Source organism: Dermacentor albipictus, chromosome 5, assembly GCF_038994185.2.
Source record: "Dermacentor albipictus isolate Rhodes 1998 colony chromosome 5, USDA_Dalb.pri_finalv2, whole genome shotgun sequence".
In the NCBI taxonomy this organism is placed as follows: Eukaryota; Metazoa; Arthropoda; class Arachnida; order Ixodida; family Ixodidae; genus Dermacentor; species Dermacentor albipictus.
The window spans coordinates 50303403-50324858 of NC_091825.1; the positions used below are offsets into that span (position 1 = coordinate 50303403).

The following is a 21456-nucleotide window of genomic DNA, read 5'->3' on the forward strand; positions in this document are numbered from 1 at the left end:
ACCTCGCTCAGCAACTTTTCTTTGCTGACGATCCATTTTAGCGTCATTCTTAAGCTTCCGTTGCATGCCACCGTAATTTTCGACCAGCCACCGCAAGCTGAGTAAGGGAAAGCGGACCAATCGCAGACGCCAACACCACCATCTTCATTCGGTTATCGATTTTGAGTGCACTGGCTCGGTCCCATCGAATCCCTCTCCACTTGAGCGTGCTCCTCGTCTTTTGTCAGCCAGTTAGCTAAGACAAGCCGCTCAGAGTAGGCAATGTTATTCGTTTTTAAAGCAAACAGAAGTGACCTTCTATAAACGAGGAGAGCATTAGATTGGTCTGTTTAGACAACTCGGCGGGTCACCGTCCGATGCATGCGTCGGCGGTTAAGCAAATCTGACGTCAGGAGATTAGAATAAAAACATATTGGAATAGTTTTACGTTATAGGGCCCAAGTTCACGCGATCTCCCAATTCTTCTTTCTCTGGCTCCGCCGCGAAGGGCTGCGACATTTGCCCCAGGGACAAGCGAAGGTCGCCGCTGATGTTTAAGGGGTCTGTGATGGCGATACTACTTGAGGTGGGCCACGAACATGTTGCATCGCACGTAAACGTTGATTACGTGCCGTCACTTCGACGGCCACAAAGTTCACATCACTCTATCGAATGAGTAACGGTCCAGAGTAACCGGTGTGAAGATTGTGGTACAGTGATTTCTTGCAAACAGGTGTCCGCGCTAAATATAGACCTTTTACAGCGAGCAGTATACCTGCCGTGCACCAGGAGACGCCATAGGCAGGTCGTCAGTGAACGCCTTCTGAATCTAGGGCGAGCAGGCATCAGCCGCCGCTCGCAGCTGCCACAAGGTTCCGCCGAAAGGCCGGGAGTCCCTTAGTAATGTTTACTTAATATGGCGAAGAGCTGAGAGAAAACGTACTCCGCTGCGAACTGCAAGAACTGCAACATGAACTTGAATGTATGGGAAGAGACTGTGTGGGAACTTTATCCGCCTCAGCTGTACACGGAGTGTGCGTATTTACAACCATTCGCCATGAACACCTTCCCGCAAGGGAATCACAACGAGCTCTACCGCTAGCGTTGGATTGTAAAGTGCCGCCAATGACCGGTAACCGTTTCCGGCACTGACGTACAGCCTAACACCATATGCAGAAGAAGAAAGCACATCGTTACCGCCAGCGCTGGAACAAAATATCACGACGCGATGTTGAAATTCAATAAGCATTCAAGTGAAGGAGACGCCATTCCCCAGGCAATCGCGACTGACATGCTCGAATGAACCCACTTTCCAGTGAAGTCAGACGTGAAGTAATAGGCGGGCTCCGCGAGGTTTCTCTCTGCGCCGAGATTCAAAACAGCAGGTGGGCGATCGCTCAGGCACTTGCAGCATGTTTTATGCACGCCACAAGCATATATATTATTCTGCGCTGTACGTTTTCAGAAAACCATTTTCAGGTTATGCAACAAGAAGTACGCAACAAGAAGTTCATGCAATAAGAAGCACGCGGTTACAGCAAACAGGCTCTTTCTTCGCGTGAACACACACCTATTCTTGAACGATGTTGTCGCACATACAGTTAACACAACAGGTGCACGGCCGTAACAGCCCTGTAAGTCTACCGCTGGAAATATGAGAATATAGAAGGTAAAAGCAAACATGAGGCTGCTTCATTCGTCGCCTTTAGCCGGTCAGCTTACACACGATAAGATTGCTGCGCAGACCAAATGCATTCATGAAATGTGTACTTACACTGCTCCTGCAGCTTCGGCCACAGCCTTCTGTCGCCTACTAACTCATTGCTCACCGTGACAGCCGAAATGGCGGCTGTTTGAGCCGTGTTTGAGGCCGCCGTGGCCATTCTAAACAAGCGAGCAAGCGCCGATCAGAAAGCGCTGAATGACGGGTGCCGTCACGTGAGCAAATATGGCGGCGCCCGCGGATATGGTGCTGTAAAAGATCTATAGGCACCGGGAGCAAAGCTGACGGGGATATGACGGGCACCGTAGCGAGGCCTGCTGTAGCCTTGTGAGGGCAGCGTCCAAAGTCTAGCCAGTCGACGTGCTTCTTCAGCGTGACACAAAGTGTGAGCGTGCTTAGTTTGCTAAGAGAGTCTGAGTTTGCTTGGCTGCTGGTGAAAAGTGTTGGCACCAGGACAATTCCTCAAGCTGCAATCATTTTTTTGTTTGCCGCTTGACGAGAGAACACTCATATAGCACAAAAAGATTTCTAACGCATTGTCGCTCTACAAAGTGTCGCAAAGGTGTATCTACCAATGCTCTTACTGCCAGCCACGTGTCCCATAACACGGTATTCGATAAAAGGTAAAGCGTATATAGGTAAGCCAAAACTCTTTATTGTATGAATTTCGCAACGAAGTCGATAGGATATATTGAATTATCGCCTGCAGACACTGCGTGTACAGCTGCACATGTCACACCTCAAATGCAGTGTAGCACATACGGAGATAATATTGCCCAGAAGGTTTTCGCGTGCACCTCGAGCCTTTTCTGTCTCTTACCTCCGCGTTCGAGAACGTTCCTCCATTCAATGCTTGACCTAGACTAGAGAAAGTACATAGCAGCGCCACCCCTCGACAGAAGTGGTCACTGCGTTTTGTGATCGTTCACGGCAATTCTTGATAGCTGTAGCGTCTTTATGAGTCGAGTGGCGGCACGGCGCTAAACTCGGTCGAGTGGAGGAAGGGCTTCAAATGGAGGATTGTTTGAAAATACGGGAGCTTGTAGTTCTTATCAGCTCCACTATGCCCATGTAGCTAGAATTGTGCTTTGCGAACCGCGTAGAATGTTTGCCCAGTGTACCGAACGAATTAATGTGTCATGGAACTTACACTTAAAATGAATAAGGTGCATGTCATTGTGCGGGCAGAGTTTAAAGAGTATCAGTTATTTAGAATCTTTAAAAAATATTATTCATGCAAGTGCTCGAAAGCGTTACGCAGCCTTCATTCGTAATGCTTCCCAGTGTCCTGAGAGACATCTGAAAGGGGCCCTGAACCATCCTCGGGCTTCGTAAAAAAACAAAAACAAAAAAAACAAAAAAAAAAACACACATAGTCCATGGATAGGCAAACGCTGCTGTGAACATCTCAGCGTAGTGTTGCAAATGTGCGCGTCGCGTGGACCTCGCAAGCCGAACGCGAAGTCACCTAGCTCTCAAACGTTCTCTTTTCAACAAAAGCCTGCTCCTCACTCTGTTCTGGAGGATTTATTTCGTAATATAACGGATTCCCACAAGCGACTGCTGTTGGCCGATAGCTGTAGTCAATCGAGAGGAGCTTTTAAATCAGTGCTCTTCTATACTGTTAGTGTGCATATTTATTGACAAAGTTCAAGATATAGCCTGAAATAGGTGAAAATCTGCTTTCGAATTCCCATAATAATTACTTACTTCCTGAAGAAGCCGACTATCGCCTGCTCATGCTCGGCCGCGGCCGCCCGCGCAGGAATATACATTTGCCCACCCTGCGCATCGATGTCGTAGCCGTCGGGTCTCACCAATTTCGGCTAGTTTTGAACGTTAAAGCAGCCTCAAAACACGCGAAACTTTGACCACATGAACGGTAGCCAGCGCGTGCTTACTCCTGGCCGCTCACGGTAAGACGCCTCGGCAGACTTGATTGCGAATGACTGCGCTTCTGATGGATGCATTGAAGTATACATTTTTTCGGCAAAGTATTGCTGAAATAGGCTATTTTAGGTTCAAATGCATTTCTACATTTCGATAAACAGTGCTTCAGTGCCCCTTCAAGGGTAATGTGTGGCAGCAATTCAAATATTCTTCGTATAAGAGAAGCTTTGCACATAATTACTGACTCTCTTTATCTCCATAGTTCCAAGTGTAATAAGAATCATGTAGATATCTCCAGTGTCGTCGCTTAAATAATTTCGAAACGTGACAAGCATTTATTTGGCGAAAATAGGGGGCAGGTTATCTACCAAAGAAAGCTTATGTCGGTCGACCGACCGACCGACCGAGCGACCGGTCAATTTATATCTTACGTAAATTTGTTACGTGGAGTGCAAGGGTTCTGCAAAGTCTGCATCTCCATATTACTAAATTTTTTCCAATTAATGTGCAACATTTCAATTTTGTCCGCTATAGATGTACTATTATATGCAATTAAGATAATTGTGATATCATTTCTTATTGCTGAGTTAGAGTTGTAAACCTGATAGTTTCGTTTTCTGAAAATTTGTGATCTTTGCCAATTTTGTATAAAAAATAACCCGAAAATTCGAAACCTAGATTTTAAGTTTTTCTTCTAAATGCAACAAACCTCGCCAAATTTGGTGCAGTGTTTGCCGAGAAAAACTAATTCTGCTTTTAAGTATATTTAGATAGGAGCACTCGAGCTAAAGCTTCCTCTTAATGGCGAACTGCACCTCCACCGCGGGTCGGCCCGGCATTGCGCTATCTTCGGGATCGGCGCACGTTTGGGGAGTGCTTAGCACCTGCTTCACCTCCGCCGCGGGTCGGCCCAGCATTGCACTGTCTTCAGGATCGGCCCACGTAATGACGTTTTATTCAAGCAGGTACGCGTCAATCACGGCGCGTACTCGACGGCACGAACGCAGGTGGCGTCTGATGCGGACGCCGGAGGAGAAGGCTCGAGTTTCGTGTCGACACACGGACACGATCCTGGGGGAACTATCGCTTAATAGCTTTGCTGTAAAAAATCCTTATTAATTTATCCGGTGCGGGGCGCAATTGAATCCGCGTCGTATATATGCACACAATCCTGTCTGAATATATATTCGCACATGCATGCCGCACGCGCGGACATCGCGGTGGCGTCGCTAGGTGGCGCAGCCCGTCGAGAGGGAAGCGCAAAAGAGCAGTCCAACTGCATTCACACCTCATATATACACGACGCGTTTCGGTGGTGAAAATTCGGCGTCGCGCCACATTGCTTCAGTGCTAATCGCATCAACGTCGACATTCACAGTGAGGTTAGTTCTGCTGAATTTTTCTCTTCGTTTGTTTGATTTTATTGTGCGTTGTGTTGGCTACTTTCGGGCGCTGCAGTAAACAGTTCGATGCAGCAGGTATATCGCGCGCGGACGCACCGAGGATGTCGACGCGCAAGATGGCCGGCCATCCGAGACGAATGGCGGCGAACAGCAGCGTGTGGAGCACGTCCGGTTCCTCCGGCGGTCGGTGCGGCCACGTGATGCCTGCCTCGGCAAGCGCTCGTTTCGCGTTGTCCAGCTCGTCCCGCACGCCCCTGCACAATGTATGTAGAATCGAGGACGACGATTATGATGATTTATTAGCATCCCCTATGAAACGGGGCGCTGACAAATAGTCACCTAGCGTGCTTGAGCTTTATGTTAGAGTTTTCTATACACTCCCTTAACCTTTTCTTTTTTTTTCCTAAAAAAAAAAACTTCTCTAGTCATATTGTATCGATCGGTATACCCCTGCCTGTAACGGATCCCCGGTCTTATCTCTTACCTGCTTCTTGTCCACCAATACTCTAAATGTACCTTGCTTATCTCTACTGCTGACCGGTCGGTGCTTCGATCCAATGTAAATACAACCGATTCTGGAAGGTCGTACGTTTGCCTACGGGTCTCACTGGGTGAATACCTTCGCATTCTATTAGCTTGTGCTGAATGGTCTTCAGATTTTTTTGCTGTGGACGCTGTCTCGAATGCTGCGCCACCAATGGCGAATAGCAGAGGGGTTCGCATGAATACGACAATAGCAATCAACTTCATTGCGCCAGGGCATCGCATCCGTATAAATTGAGTGGATGCACCCACATAGCCGAATTGCCTCGGTGAACCGGAAGGTACTAATCCAGATGCGGGAGACGCCGGCCGACGAAATCACGCAAACCTCCAGAGAGGGAGATACTCTCCTCCACTTTACGTTAATGCTCACGGGATGAAAATAGGCAACATATGCCATCTTTAACACTTTAATGCCATCTAACGCTATGACGCTCTTAATGGAGCGTCATAGCAGTGGACTCTATGCGCCACGTATAAAGAATGGCGTATCGCATTGAGACCACGCGCTAGAAAGTGGGATCCGTTGCCGCCGCATTGCAGTAGATGCGACTAATGCCTCGAAGCAATATACACGCTACAGCAGCTTGGTGCACGTTGCACACAGCAACACAAAAGAGACAAACAAAACAGCGACAGCTACACCATAAACGGGGTCACATACTATAGCATAGACATGCGCATTCTCGCGATTATATACTGCCTTTTCTTTCACATTAAATATTTCTAAGAGCCGTGCAGGCTTGGATGTCTTGGTTACTTTTTTCTTAAACTTGGAGCCTGCATCGACGTTGTCAAAATTTACAGGAGCAATACGAAGGACTTTCAGCGCCAGTCATTGTATTATACACGCTGGAATACTATGCCTAGCGCCGGTGCTGTAGCTATGGTTAGCACCTCTAAGCTTTGCTCCGACTTACGGCAACTTTAGAGGCGATAAAATTGGGTACGAGTAATGTCACGCAAACTTTTTAAACATTTAATGTAAAAGAAGCGGGCTGTTGTTAAAATATGGAAGTATGCAGAATTTGGAACGCTACCAGGTTTACAATGTTAGAATGCTAAGGCGCCGCTAAAGACTGTACTGTGGAACAAAGATGTACCTCCTTTTTTTTCAGCCTCATCACTTTCCCTTTTTTGTGCTTTCTCTCCGGCTATACGACTGCTGCTCGTTGGTGTCAACGCTATGGGAAATAATGCTTCGAGGACAGGGAGCTGATGCCATGACGCATAAGGTAACGGCCCTACGCTTGCCTCGCATGAACTCGATTCTGAAGGAGTGGTTGATTTTTTTTTCGTTTAATTTTTGTTTTAATATTTTCTTCTCAAATAAAGGACAGATGGGGACTAAAAGCAATAAACCTGTCAGAGGTGCCAACACCCTTGTAAACACTTCATACAGCACTCAGATACACACAAACTGATATCAGTTGTAAATCGGTACACGAAAGGCATAGTTTGCAGAGAACTTACTCTCCCTTGCTAAATCAAATGTACAAATATAACGATGCATAGACAACCTGGGACAACAAAAAAGTATTATTCTTGTAATAAACAATAAGGAAATAACTCAGCGAATGGAAAATAAAATTCGACAACCCGAACAAAGGAAACGTAGAAATCGTATAATGAATACAATACACGGAAGTCATGTAGCTTTGTTCCAACGACTTAGGACGCGATGTCACTTAAGAAAACCGAACAAAGCTAATTTGACACGACATCAGATCATGTTAATAAACGTTGTTACACAAATGCTGCTTTGCATAGTATAGTGTGTGGGTACTGTGTTAATGATATTCTTTCTAGCTTTCAAGATATACATCTACCTGCATAAAAATTTCTGTAACCTGTTTCCTGAACGCTTTTGCTGGACAACTGAAGTTGAGCTTTTGTTCAACATTGCTCAATATATATGTTGATTGGTAAGCAAGAGCATTTTTTACCATAATTTGTCCTCGTTCTCTGGATATAGCGTAAGATTTGTCGAATAAGATATCGGCGTTGCCTAACATCTTTTTAGCATACAGTTTTTCATTATTTATGCCCTGTAATACTTTCATGTAAAACGTTTGCTCAGCACGAAGCATATAATAGCCTTGGAGTAATGGAGCTGTCCTAAAATTTGCATAATCTTCTGGGTGGTTTCAGTATAGTCGCAGCCCTCTTTTCTGAAGAAGCACTTCAAACTTGTAATTAGCTTTGGCCTTCGTTCGCCGCACCAGACCTCCGTAATAAAGTTTCGAATGAGAAAGGCAGTTGTATATATTATGCAACTTATTCTGGTTAAGTCACCCTGCTAGTGAAATTAGGCACCGATTCACAATGTGCTGAAGGTCCTTCAGGTCATGCGAGCTAAAAATCAGATTTATATCGTCGGCGTACATTGTCAATTCTGGTAAATCAAGCATGGTAACTATATAATTTACATAGAGTATGAATAATAAGGGACCTAATTTGGAACCTTGAGGGACGCATCGCTGAAGCTCTAGAACGCTCGACGAAACGTATTGTAAGCGCACGAACCATATCCGATTACCTAAATATTTTTCAAGCAAGCGAGCTGCAACTCTCCGCACTGCGCGCGTCCCCAATTTTCTTAATAGTATTTGTGGTCAATATAATCGAAGGCGTTCTTCAGGTCTAACAATAATGCCGGCGCATGCTTCTTTTGAATCCTAACTATTATTTTCTTTTATACATAGACGAGCCTGTTCGGTGGATTTAGTCTTTTGTATGGCATATGGGCTCTTGGAAATTTCGCTATGTGCATTGAAAAATGTGATTAATCTGTTATATTTTACCTCTTCAAAGTCTTTGGAAAACAAGGTGAAAATAGATATTGGTCAATTATTAAGTTTTCCTCGATCCCCATCTTTGTGTATTGGCATAACTCGGGCTACTTCCTTTCTTCCGGAAACACACTAGCAGCTGAAGTTAAATTGTTTACCGAAGCTATTAACTGATTTCGTGCAATACATGTAATTCTATAGTCGATATAATTTTGACTACATCCGCGGCTGCATCACGCTTTAGTTTCTTTAACAGAGCTGCTACTACAATTGAATCCCTAAGACTAAAGAATAAAGTTTTACTAGCCTTAATTATACTTTCTGTATAACTAATACAACATTCTCGCTCAAGTGTGCAAGCACCCGCTTTTATAAAATGTCTGTTCATAGTATAGGCTAACAGCAAATTTTCCGCTCTTATTCTGGTTTAGTGTAATTGATCATTCTATTTCTTGCCTGCTAAACTGTTCACTGCTTCCCACGATTTTCGTAGTTGATTGCACAGCCTGGTGAAAAATTTGTCGCAATAGGCGTCTTTAACCTTTCCCAGGTCACTATTTAACTTATTTGCATACTTTTTACACTCAATAATCAATCCTTCATCGCGGGTACGGATAAAATTATGAACGTGGCATTTTCATGTTTTTTATACGTTTGTACAGATATTTAAGTACCAATGTTATTTTTTTGCCTTTTTATTCGTGGGATGTTCTTGTTTTAGTGGAAATAGTATGCCGCAGTATTCACGCATGCGCTAGAAGAAGGCAGTGTATGCTCTTCCAACTTCAGTGTCACGATACACATCTTGCCAATCTTCACTTGATGGCAAGTATATAAAATGATGTAATGTGCGATCATTTAATTTTACTCTGAAAACGGGCTTGATGGTCGGCTTTCTGTTTCTGGAAGATGTTCTTTATAATGGAAGCTATAGGCACGTGATCACTTACGTCAATAATCAGAACACCGGCTGTGGCGCCACTGTCACCTAAATTTTATAACCCTACGTATTAGCGTGCTCGAAGTCGCCGTTAGTCTAGTGGGCAATCGAATGTAATTTTTCTAAGCATGGGAATTTAAAAGATTATTTATCTCAAGTGGCCACATATCTTCGAAACTTACGTTTATATTCACATCACCTATGATAATACGTGGTTAAACTCAATTACCGGGTATTCATGTCAAACCAAGTGCTCCGGAAAAGCACGGAAGTTAGTCTTGTGTCCCTCGGCGGTCAGTAAGTCGCTGATGTTCTCGTTTTTTCTATGCGTAACGTTAAACATTCCACATCCTCACTCATTTCCGAGCAGTCTTCGTTAACACAGTAGGAGTGAGCATCTTTAACATAAATTACAACTTCGCCACTCTTCTTTTGTCTAAGCAGGTGCTCTAAATAACGCGAAAAAAGAAAAGAAAACAGGATTACAATCTGTCAACAACGTCTAAGTTAGACATAGCATGCTAAATTTCACTCGCCTTAATTACAAGGAAAAAAGAAACTCAAATCGTCTCATTTATTCCTCATGTTCCTTACATTAAAGTGCATGGTTTTCTGTTTCTGTCAGTAAGCCCTTTCTCGCGTTTATCTAAGGTACAGTGACCATCAGCTTCTTTGTAAACAGCCATGAAAAAAGGCTTCTCAGACAGTGCCTGCCTAGCAACTGTCTATTCCACCGGCATAATTTTAGAAAGATCGTCTAGGGGCTCTATTCTGGACACGCATGGCGGCTGCACGGCCGCCATTAGCCGCCATGTTTACTCTCTGATTGGCTGTCGAAAGGTCACGTGTTTTGAAATTTGTGCAGGGAAGCGGAAGTATTGCAAAATGCAATTTTGCGTTTTCATCAAGATGACGAAACGTGACGTGGAGCTGCAAATGTTATGGACTAATACATTTTTTTGGTCCTTGGCAGATATATTGTGATGTTAGCGCTTCAAAAAGAATGTGAGCGGTAGCGTGCAGAAGCCAGTGCAATGCATCTGCAATTGCGCGAATATGTGGTGGCGATTCAAGATATGCGCCATGCCAGCTTGCTGATTGGCTGAAGGAATATCTCATGAGGAGCGTCACAGGAAGGGCTGTTTCGTAAACGTCATTTTGACGATGCGTGACGTTGCGCAGGGCCGCCATTGCTGAGATTTTCCGCCATAATTTTTGCTGCGACGAGCCGCGCGAATTATGCTAATGGGCAGCCATATGCAGTGGCAGCCGAGAGGAATGCGTATCGCCACATTTTCCCCGTCGTTTGGCGCCACGAAAATCTTTTGTTCATAACGCGTGCTCATAGTATTTGCATCGCTCTCGGGTGGTGTTGGCATTTGTGTTTTGGGCCATCGTTTTTTAAAAGAACGCGTAAATACGAAATAATATCGGTTGAATATAGCAAACTTTCAGCAATGTTGTCCACTTTTCACTGCTGAATTTGTATTGTAATCGAGATTAATGCCTTTTCGCACAATCAAAAGTTATGACAACGGCCTTTTTCTAACTTACAAAAAGAAATGTACGCAAGGCGGCGCCTTGAAGTTTCCTCCCGCGGTGCGAGTAACCAGCGAAATGAACAAGAGATGGCAGCGCCGGCGCTTGCGTCGCTCTAGTGGATATCTCTGGCGCGCGCAACGCTATCGGTGATATTCGGCCGTTTCTAAGCCAGCCGAGTCGGGCTGAGTCACTTGCGTTTCACGAAATAGCGATAACGTGGCCTAGAACGTGCGCGCATCACCACTGGTAGTTCGCGTATGTTGTCTCAAGAAAGAAAACAAGCGCGTTGGCACGAACATGCGATGACTCATTCCATTTTCCAGGGACACGCATCCGAGCTACTGAAGCAGACGACGGCTTGTACGCAGCAGACGACGGAAGCGAGAAGCGTTTTCGACAGAATAATCATACGCTTTGAGATAGCTGCTTTATTTTTACTGCGGAGGAAAACTGTTTTGCTTTACCGATAACGCTACATTCAGTGCCTTCATTTCAGTTTCTTAGGCGAAACGTCAAGTTGGCGTCACGTTACGTAAGCAAAACCGGGCCACCAGCGCCATTTTGTTTGCGTCGCGCCTACGTCACGCTCCGAAGAAAATGGCGGAATGTCCAGAATAGCGCCCCTGATCAGCGATTCGAAGAACAGGAGTGTTGTCATCCCTTGCTGCACATATTTGCCCTTTTGACGTCGAGACAGGTTTTCAGCTCACTTATCTTTATTTTCTGCTTTGCCGCTGCAAGCAGCTTCGTGTTGGTCTCTGTAAGGTGTTCGCGCATGGGCCCAGAGTTGTCAGATTAGTATCACAGTGCTGACCCATTCAACTGTTCCTTTTTTTTATCAAAGCGACCTCATCGCTTCGTCGGACACAACGAATACTCACGTCTTTCGCGCCTGCATTCGGGCTTTGTACCCAGTGGCACGCATCAGTGTCAGGCTGACTGATCGTTGCTCCAATGCATTTTCCTATTTGTCGCACAACTTTCACAGGATTGCTCATCCCCGGTTATTTCTTTAGTTTCTAAATGGCAGTGCTCGAGCTCTTCGACACGTTGCGACAACTTTTCATTTTCTACATCTAATTTCTAGCTCAGGGTTGTCATCTCCGTTATTTCTTAACGCTGCAAAGTCATTTCTCAGTCCTTTGTCCTGCTCAGACATCGTCACATGTGTATGAGCAGTATTTTATGCCATCTTTCAATTCTATGATTTCTGTTCCCAAGTCGCGCTTAGATTCTCGATTAGTTTTACCACACATTTTAGGTCTTTGGCATGAGGCGTGTCATGGCTAGTAGCAGAATACTCTTTGTTCGGCAGCAGTGCGTTAGAGAATAATAATAATAATAATAATAATAATAATAATAATAATAATAATAATAATAATAATAATAATAATCCCGTTTTTATGTCTACTGCAGGACGAAGGCCTCTCCCTGCGATCTCCAGTTACCACTGTCCTGCGCCAACCGCTTCCAACTTGCGCCTGCAAATTTCCTAAATTCATCACTTCGCCTTATATTCTGCCGGCCTTGACTGCGCTTCCCTTCTCTTAGTATCCATTCTGTAACTCTAATGGTCCACAGGTTATCCATCCTACGCATCTCATGGCCTGCCTAAGTCCAGTTCTTTCTCTTAATGTCAAATACAATATGGGATATCCCCGTTTGCTCTCTGATCCACACCGCTCTCTTTCTGTCTCTTATTATAAGGTTATGCCTAACATTTATCGTTAGGAAAATTTTTAGAATTTTTCGACCACTCTTTGCGCGGTCCTTAACATGTTCTCGAGCTTCTTCGACAACTTCCAAGTTTCTGCCCCATATGTTAGCACTGGTAGAATGCAGTGATTCTACACCTTTATCTTCAGTGATAGGGGTGAGCTCGCAGTCAGGATCTGGCAATGCCTGCCGTATGCACTCCAACTCATTTTTATTCTCCTGTAAATTTTCTTGTCATGATCAGGTGCTCCCTGTGGGTAATTGACCTAGATGAACACACTCCTTTACAGACTCTAGAGGCTGACTGGCGATCGGGTCCTGAACTCTTGTTCCCTTGCCAGGCTACTGAATATTATTTTTGTCTTCTGCATTTTATTCTTCAGCCCCACTCTTACACTTTCTCTTTTAAGGTCCTCAGGCTGGCTTCAGGAAGGAATAGTCTACGATGGATCACATCCATATCAGCAATCATGTAATCGAGAAATCTGCAGAGTACAATCAATCTCTCTATATGGCTTTCATAGATTACGATAAGGCATTTGATTCAGTTAGAGTACCAGCTACGGAACAAACAATTACATGAACTTCCTCACATGCATGCGCAGAAAGTCGAAATTAGCCGCGTGCTTTCGGTGCACTGCTGCCGAACTACTGCGTGGGCCGGTAAACTCGTCGCATTTAAGGCAGCTGGACGGCGTCGCAAGTAGAACGTAAGAAGTCATGTGGCCTGCAGTGGCCGTTGTTCCGTGATGTCCACGTAACTTGTAGTAGTCAATGCTTCACACGTTTTCTTCGATTCGATGAGCCTCTGATATTAGGCTACCAGGCTAGTGCGGACAGTCGAAACTATATATATAGGCCCGTGATGTTGGCGCACTGCTGCCGAAGTGATTTCGGGCTCAAAGTGACCTCTACTAATGTCTACAAGAAAAATTCGTGACAGAGTACACCTTCATCGCACACGAAATTCGTGCTTTTACTAAAGACTAAGTAATTTTTTAATACTAAAGCGCATACAAAATTCCATTCCCAGGGACTTGTCTTTATGTGAAGCACTGTCACTTAGCCACCGCTATTTACGTGCTGCACCGCAGAACTTTATTTTGACTACTTCACTTCAACCTTCGCAAATGTAGATTCCTGAAGAAACATTGTCCGCCACCAGAGTCTGTTTTGCGATCACTCTGAGGAGCTTCTGACGACTTAATAATCAACAGGAATGAGAAGATCTCAACAATAGCAGTTTTGCGTGGCGGCGATCATTCTGGTTATTAGTTATGCAGTAAGCTACATCTATAGGCATTCAACTTTGTCCCAGTTCTACGCTGCCGCATGCTGTCACAACAAACTATTTAAATGTTCTCGTCAGGAAGCACAGGCGACCAAGCTAAGTACTTTAGTATGCAGGACGTTTCCGCTAAATCGTGCCAAGGAAGAATAAATTGACGCGAATGCAGCCAACTTAGTATATTTCACTGTCCTGTTGAGCAACTAGGAGTATATTTTACTGTGAACTTAGGTAATGTTCAGTAATAGTTAGCTAACGAAGTTTAAAATATAAGCTTACACGTGAAATGGTCAATAAAGAAGCTGTAGAGCCTGTTGACAAATACCCGAACAATTTCTTTCCGTGACGAGAGCTTCTGTGGTCTTATTTTTTCCGCGCTGCAACGATTGTGCGGGAGATTTCAAAGAACACCACGCAACTAGACATTTGTTCTCAGTGACATTAGTGCCCTCAAACATGCTAACATTGAATGATTGATGCTGCACGCAGATCAAAAGAATGAATAGGCCGCAAGCAATAATGATAGGTGATGGCTACAACCATCGTCTCTGATACATCGCCATCTGCCGCCAAAACCCGCTTTAAGGCCAGAATACATGGAGCGAACTTTCACGACGATGTTCGGGCGGCGGAAAATCAGCCGCGGCGCGACACCGAATGTTCGTCGGGCTGCGCTACATGGAGCGAAGACACGGCGGCCGCCGCCGGCGAGCCGCTGCGTTGTTATCAGTGTGGCTAGATGAGGCAAAAGCGCTGTAGTGAAACACATGACAAAAAAAAACTTTAACGACGACTATTCTTGCTTTTGAATTGCGGAACACTCTAAAAACGCGTAAAATTTTGTTTAGAAATGTCCCACAGGATGGCACGCTTCTGAACAGCCGAAATTAATTTCTCGTTAAATTCCAGCCGCGCCTCTTTGAATACCACGAACACGAAAAGCGGGAGACCAGGGGCCGAATCTTATAACGGTTCGGAATACGAACCGTTCGCTTCGCCGCTTACGTCACTAGATGTGCCACTCTCAAGCCGGCGGTGGAAGAAGGGGTGGACGCGACCAATAGATGAGAGGGTGCCACCTCTGAAGTGTACGTCATTATATGACGAGCTAATCGAGGAATTGCAGAATGTTTCCGCTTGCTAAATAAATGTAAAATATAAATTTAATATTATACGCCAAGTTCTTAAGTATAAACGTGTGGTGCCGGGCGTTTACGCAATGCAGAAGTAATTTATTAATGTCATTCTTTTTTATTCTCAGCCGACAGGCGGTATCGCAAGCGCAAATGAGATGGCAGAGCGCAGCGCTATGTCGTCTGCTACCAGGAGCTCGCAGGATGCATGCAACAGGAACGCACTGCCGGCACTTCTCAAGTAGCGAGCGCGACAAAACCGTGAACTGGTTCTTAGGGACACCTTTACTAGCCGACTATATCAATTTTCCATCTTTTTTCGCCTTTCGTCATCGGCTCGGACATGACTCGCTCGCCGCCGCGCTGCCGCTGTCCCTGCGATAAGCCCCACGGCGCGTCGCGTGATAGAAGCAATGAAACTTGAAATCGAACATTACGATACACGGGCCCTGCATTGCCTGCGCGAAGTCAAATCGAACAAGTGTGGTGCTGACGCTGCGCGCTGTGCCGTAAAATTGAGTAACAAAGTGCGGCACTCCCGAACCAGAGAAAAAAAGGCAGCCAAATAAGAGATCTCCACAATATCTTCCCGTCCTGACTGTATAGTTTTATCAGCCGAACGATGGAAGTGCTGAACCAGCCTAGGTTGAACCCTTCTGACTGCTGAACGGCGATCTGCAAGCTATTCACGCTGGCGATAGCACTGAGAATTCGATCTCACCATGCAAATATCTCCTTGGCATTGGCTTTGAAGCTGAGGTCACGGGAAAGCTGACCCAGCCCTTCAACCGGCCAACAGAGTGATTGCGAGAGCAACTTTGTGGACGGTGTCGGCAGCAGAGATCTAGGTCATTCCGATGAATGCTTCACGTCCGACCGACCTCTGGGAGGTGCAGGCCAGTGGCGATGAACCACAGCGCGCAATATTCCTTCCTCTGCGTGGAATGGCCACTCGTACGCTTGCACCCGAGTCCCCTACATTTGATAGCGTAGCCTGCAAAAGGTTTACTTAGAAAGCCAGCAAGGGTGGTGCAACTCATTATCCGCGTCACTTCTTCGAACGCGTATCGCGCTTCCAGCCATGGTCGACACCGAAAGAGGAACGCCAAGCAGACGACGAAGGCAAGTAATAGCCTCCGAAGCAACCAACGCACGCGCGCGCGACGCCCGCGTGTCTCCGGGGTCGCGCGACCGGCGCGCGCGGCCAGGGTCACAAGCCAAAGCCAAGCCACTGCAACGGAACCCAAAGCGGACTACCCCTTCGCCGGTTCCTACGACCGGTTCGCTTTGAAGATGATTGACAGATGCGTGACGTATTCGAAAATTGCGATACCGCCCCGCTGCCTCTGACGACCTGTGACGTAATAAAAATTTTGGCCAATCAGGTGAGGCCAAAGGAACGGTTCCCCCAACCGAACCGTTATAAGATTCGGCCCCCAGCGTGAACGATAGAGCGGGATCGGCATACACGGACAAGCGGGGAAGCCAGGTCGGAAGTCGGGGCGGATAGTGAGACCTGATTGGCTCGCTTTGGGGCGCCGCTCGTTTGCCGCTTCCGGTATCGCCGACGCCCGACGAACTTTTCTGCGCCAGCTGGATCGGCGGCGAACGACGATTTCTCCGCCGCCGCGCGTCGCGCGTACGCCGCCGGGCGTCGAACGCCGACTATTCGTCGCATATTCGCTCCATGTATTCTGGCCTTTACGCGGTGGCTCCCAGCAGCAAAAACGCTGACAGAGCTTCAAGAATTGCTGCGCGTTATTTATCGCGTATGTCGTGGCTTTATCGCGTATATGTCGTGCTTCAACGGACAATACATCTCGGCAATAGTGGAAGCCGCGATCTCTGTATTCGATCCATCTCCGTTGCTGGGGTCTTGCACGTTTATGCCTTTGGCCTGCGTGCTGCACCGATCGTGCGTTCGTAGCATTTTTCAGGGCACAAATGTCGCCGTGCGTAGGAGCTTAGTCACGCGGTACATCTTCAAGTCTCGCGCACTCTCTCTGAAGTCCGGGAAAATTAGAACCACAGCCCCCCCCGAAAGAATCAAACAGTTACTTGGATATTTGCCTATAGGGCTCTACAATTTTTTCATTGAACAGTTTTCGCTTAGAACAAGACCTTAAGAGGAACATTTAGCTCGGGTGCTCCTATCTAAATACATGTACAAGGAGAATTCGTTTTTCTCGGCAACTGCTGCATCAAATTTGACGAGCTTTCTTGGCTTTAAAAGAAAAACTTAAAATCTAGTGACTGTTGGTTTCGAATTTTTCATTTAGGTCGTCAATTTTTTATTAAATATTGGCAAAAATAAAAAAATTTTCATGAAACGAGACTATCAAGTTTACAACTCTGTAACTCAACAACGAAAAATGATAATACAATTCCGTGAATGCCGTGGAATAGTAAATCTAAAGCGGACAAAATGCTTATGTTACACATGAATATCAAAAACGTTAGTAATATGAAAATACAGTTTTTGCAGAACCCTTGTAAACAGCGTAACAAATTCACGTAAATGACATATTGAATTTGTCCGCTTTGAATGATCTAATGGATGCCGTTTACATAACTGCGATATCTTTTCTTGATGCAGACCTGTGAATTTGTAAACATCGTGGTTCTATATTTTTCAAACTGTTAAACATTTTAAAATCCTATTAACAAAATTCAAGCCCTAAATCGAAATTATGCTTCCAACAGTCACTAGAATTTAACTTTCTCGCTCAAACGCAACAAATTTCATTAAAGTCGGTCCAGGGGCTACCTCAGAAAAACGTTTTTGCGTTTTACAAGTATTTGGATAGGCCGCGTCGAAGTTGGGCCAGAGCTAAAGCTTCCTCTTAAATGCTAGTTAATTAATTATTGTCAAATATTTACCTAAGTTCATTATAATAGGTACTCCGAGTCATCCAAGCGGACAGTACAAAATACGGTTTGTTGCATTGGCGTAACGCACAAGTGGATTATTTAAAGCTTCGCACGAGTTATCTTGTGTATACTTCTGGCCTGCAATTTAGACTACTAGCCGGATGGCAGGAAGAAAATACTTGGTCGCTGCGGGATGAATTAACGCTCACGGCAAGGCTGCAGCCACTGCGCCACCACCATCGGCTAACTTCTTGAACTATACGGGTATATACTCCGTGCTGATGTTCCCTTCGCACATCTATCGGAACATGCCTTGACGGTAAATACGAAGACCTTCCTACTTTTTCCTCAAGTAAGGTAGAAATGCGCATCTTGCATCTAACCCAGCAACAAAGTCTGAATGACGCCGTGCTATGTGTGGAAATGACTGAATGCCGACGAATAAGCATGCTTTGATCTTCGAACCTGTGGAAGGAGCACGGTTACACGGTATAGTTCTTTCGCGCATCTTTCTCCCTGGGTAGCCAAAAATGTGCGGACCTGCGGTCTGATATTGCACTTACTATTGCTTCTAGAGAGACGGCGCTTAATGACAACCCGATTCTGCGATGCTATCACTTCGCGTCGAATCCCGAGCATTTAGTTCACCATATAACTGAAATTACGGCAGCGAAAACAACGTCATCCTGCGCTGTGACTCAGTGGATTACTGCTGCTGTCGGACACAAGGTAGTGCTAATCCTGGCAATTGTGGCTGTATATATAAGGGGACGAGTGCAAGCATGTTTGTGTACCTACATTTAGGTGCACGGTAAAGGACAAGAGACGGTCAAAGTTCATTCAGTGACCCCAGATGCAGCGTCCCTCCAAACCTTAGTGTCCTCTTTGTGACACAAAACTCGTCCAATCAATCAATCAATCAATCAATCAATCAATCAATCAATCAATCAATCAATCAATCAATCAATCAATCAATCAATCAATCAATCAATCAATCAATCAATCAATCAATCAATCAATCAATCAATTTGGAAGGCACCTGTCTACCCATTTTGAAAATGGCGATCCCTATGTTCCGTGCGTCCGAAGTATGATCGTACAAAGTTGGAAGGCTTAGGATATTCCACGATGCTTCGACGTATCGATGTCATGCCGGAACACGCAATGCTGTATTAACGCAATGCTGTTCGCTCTGAGGGGCATTCGTATGGTGTTACGATGCGTTGGCTAGAAAATTTAAGTAATAGGTCCCGCAGACTGCTGACGGTTTGATATTCCCGAAGGAAATCCAACCGCAGGATTATTTCCCGCGAACAAAGAGGCAGTACGACGAAAGAGCCAATAAAAGTAGAATTGCGGATTCGAATTCTGGCCTTGCATCGCCCTGCTGGTGTCTCAAGATGACCGGCGGCTGTGCGCAGCTGGGGACTTCCCAAAGCGTCGTAACCTCCCGCAGTGCAGCTGCGAAAGTACCACTGATAATAGAGTAATCGGCGCTGGTGTCGATAAGTTGATGGCCATCAACGGAAACGGCAATGTCGGCGGAAACTTCGGTATCAGGTGAAATGTCGGAAACTGGTCGGCCATTTGTCGGTTGTTCTTTGGACACACGTTATGTCGAGAGAGGAAATTTGACAGTTTCGCGGATATAGCGACCTCAAGACCGCCAGTCACTGGTATTATAGTTTCCACGAAATGGGCTGGAACCACTGAGGCCGACGGAATCGAAGGGGGTAGTGTTGGGGCTAGCGGGCACGAGGCGCCTAGGAGTCAGTGATCGAAACTGCCGTCGCTGTGGAACCGCAAGGTGATGACAGCCTGCCAGATACGCTTCGATTTCCTCAAGGCGATCGCCGTAGTGTGGGCAACGCGCGTCCGTGTGAAAGCCGCGGAGACCCATTTGGTGAAGCGTATACAGTCACGGTAAAATTGACCGGCTTCCTCGCAATGGCAACACAGTAGATGATTGTCGGCCGTGCTTCACGCATTTGTCTTCCTCATGTTCAGGCGTGGATCAGCGTATATAGCCGTCCGCGGGGTTGCGGCGCTCGGGAACAGCGGTGCTGCCTGCCCCGTTGGAGACGAGAAACTCACTGTAGTTGGCACTGGCACACGCACCGCTTCGGCATAAGTGATCAAGGGGTGTGCGAAAGGTTGCATTATCTACCGGAACTCGTCACGGAGCACATCTGTAATGGGCGTCACGTTCCGCTGGGGTCCCACTGCTTGTAACTTTTGGAGCTATTCCCTCACCACATGCCGTACGAGGTCTGCGACTTTCATTTTAGGTTCCTGTCGCGAGGAGGCAGGCGGTGGCTGTGAGACGCTCATATTGCGACGACCGTTGCCGAAGCATCCTCTCCATGGTTAATGCCTCACGAAGGAACGCCGCTACGGTGGCAGGAGGATTACGCACAAGGCCGGCAAACAGTTGCTCTTTTACTCTACACATCTGGAGCTGCACCGAGACATCCGATCTCCGAAACAGCAGAACTATTTCTTCGACAAACATAGCAACGCCCTCGTTCGGCCTCTGAAGTCGTGACGCGAGCCCCTGCTTTATATATATATATATATATATATATATATATATATATATATATATATATATATATATATATATATATATATATATATATATATATATATATATATATATATATATGTGTGTGTGTGTGTGTGTGTATAGTCATATCATAAGAAGCCAACGAACACTGACACCAAGGACGACATAGGGGAAATTACTTGTGCTTAATAAATGAAATAAAGAAACGATAAATTACTGGAAATTAAAGTGGTTGAAAAACAACTTGCCGTAGGTGGGAACAGAACCCACAACCTTCGCCTTTCGCATGCGATGCTCTACCAATTGAGCTACCGCGGCACCGTTTTCCCGTCCACTTTCTTGGGTATTTATGTGTCCTAGTAGAACCTTGGGAGTGTTAGCCAGCGTTACCACTCAGAGACTTTGGCGGCGGACGTGGAACGTCCTTTTTGCCGCGGGCATCACGAGAAAGTGATCTTTTTGGGTGAAGGCAACTGGTCAATAAACCCACATATGCTACCTGAAGGCATCAATGTAGCCGGATTAGAGACCCTCGTTACGTAATAAATGAGAAGAAAGGGGGTCAGCAGAGGGGCCCGATTTCTATTAGTCATATCATAAGAAGCCACCAAACACTGACAACAAGGACAACGTAAAGGAAATTACTTGTGCTTTATAAATGAAATAAAGAAATGATAAAAACTGGAAATTAAAGTGGATGAAAATACAGCTTGCCGCAGGTGGGAACTGAACCCACAATTGGTAGAGCATCGCACGTGAAATGCGAAGTTGTTTTTTCATCCACTAATTTCCATGAATTTATTGTTCCTTTATTTCATTTATTAAGCACAAGTAAGTTCTACTATGTTGTTCTTGGTGTCATTGTTTGTTGGCTTCTTATGATATGACTAATAAAAAGCGGGCCCCTCTGCTATCCCCCTTTCTTTTCGCATATATATATATATATATATATATATATATATATATATATATATAAGTATGTTGGCCTGATGCGGCGGCGTCTCCGCGCTCGCAAAGCAGGAAGACAGGGAGGGTGCGCGCCGTCTTCCCACGCGCGCAAGGGGCGACGG

At 45.6% G+C, this 21456-nt stretch overlaps 2 protein-coding genes across 6 annotated transcripts in view; one reads left to right on the top strand and one right to left on the bottom strand.

The window, feature by feature from the left end:
- The window catches only part of LOC135899218 (uncharacterized), a 40640-nt gene extending 38761 nt beyond the window's left edge, over positions 1 to 1879 (bottom strand). Inside the window, exon 1 of the mRNA XM_070538376.1 lies at positions 1754 to 1879. Coding sequence (XP_070394477.1) covers positions 1754 to 1862 — 109 coding nt within the window. The 5' untranslated portion in view covers positions 1863 to 1879. The remainder of the gene's footprint in view (positions 1 to 1753) is intronic.
- The window catches only part of LOC135899217 (hepatocyte growth factor receptor-like), a 204556-nt gene that overhangs the window by 23255 nt on the left and 159845 nt on the right, over positions 1 to 21456 (top strand). For 3 of the 5 annotated variants that reach the window (XM_070538371.1, XM_070538372.1, XM_070538373.1), the window contains exons 1-3: positions 4936 to 4974; positions 5068 to 5258; positions 6657 to 6773. In XM_070538371.1, coding sequence (XP_070394472.1) covers positions 5097 to 5258; positions 6657 to 6773 — 279 coding nt within the window. In that variant the 5' untranslated portion in view covers positions 4936 to 4974; positions 5068 to 5096. Of the gene's footprint in view, positions 1 to 4932; positions 4975 to 5067; positions 5259 to 6656; positions 6774 to 21456 lie in introns of those variants that run through there. The other 2 variants (XM_070538374.1, XM_065428476.1) reach the window with 2 other exon arrangements.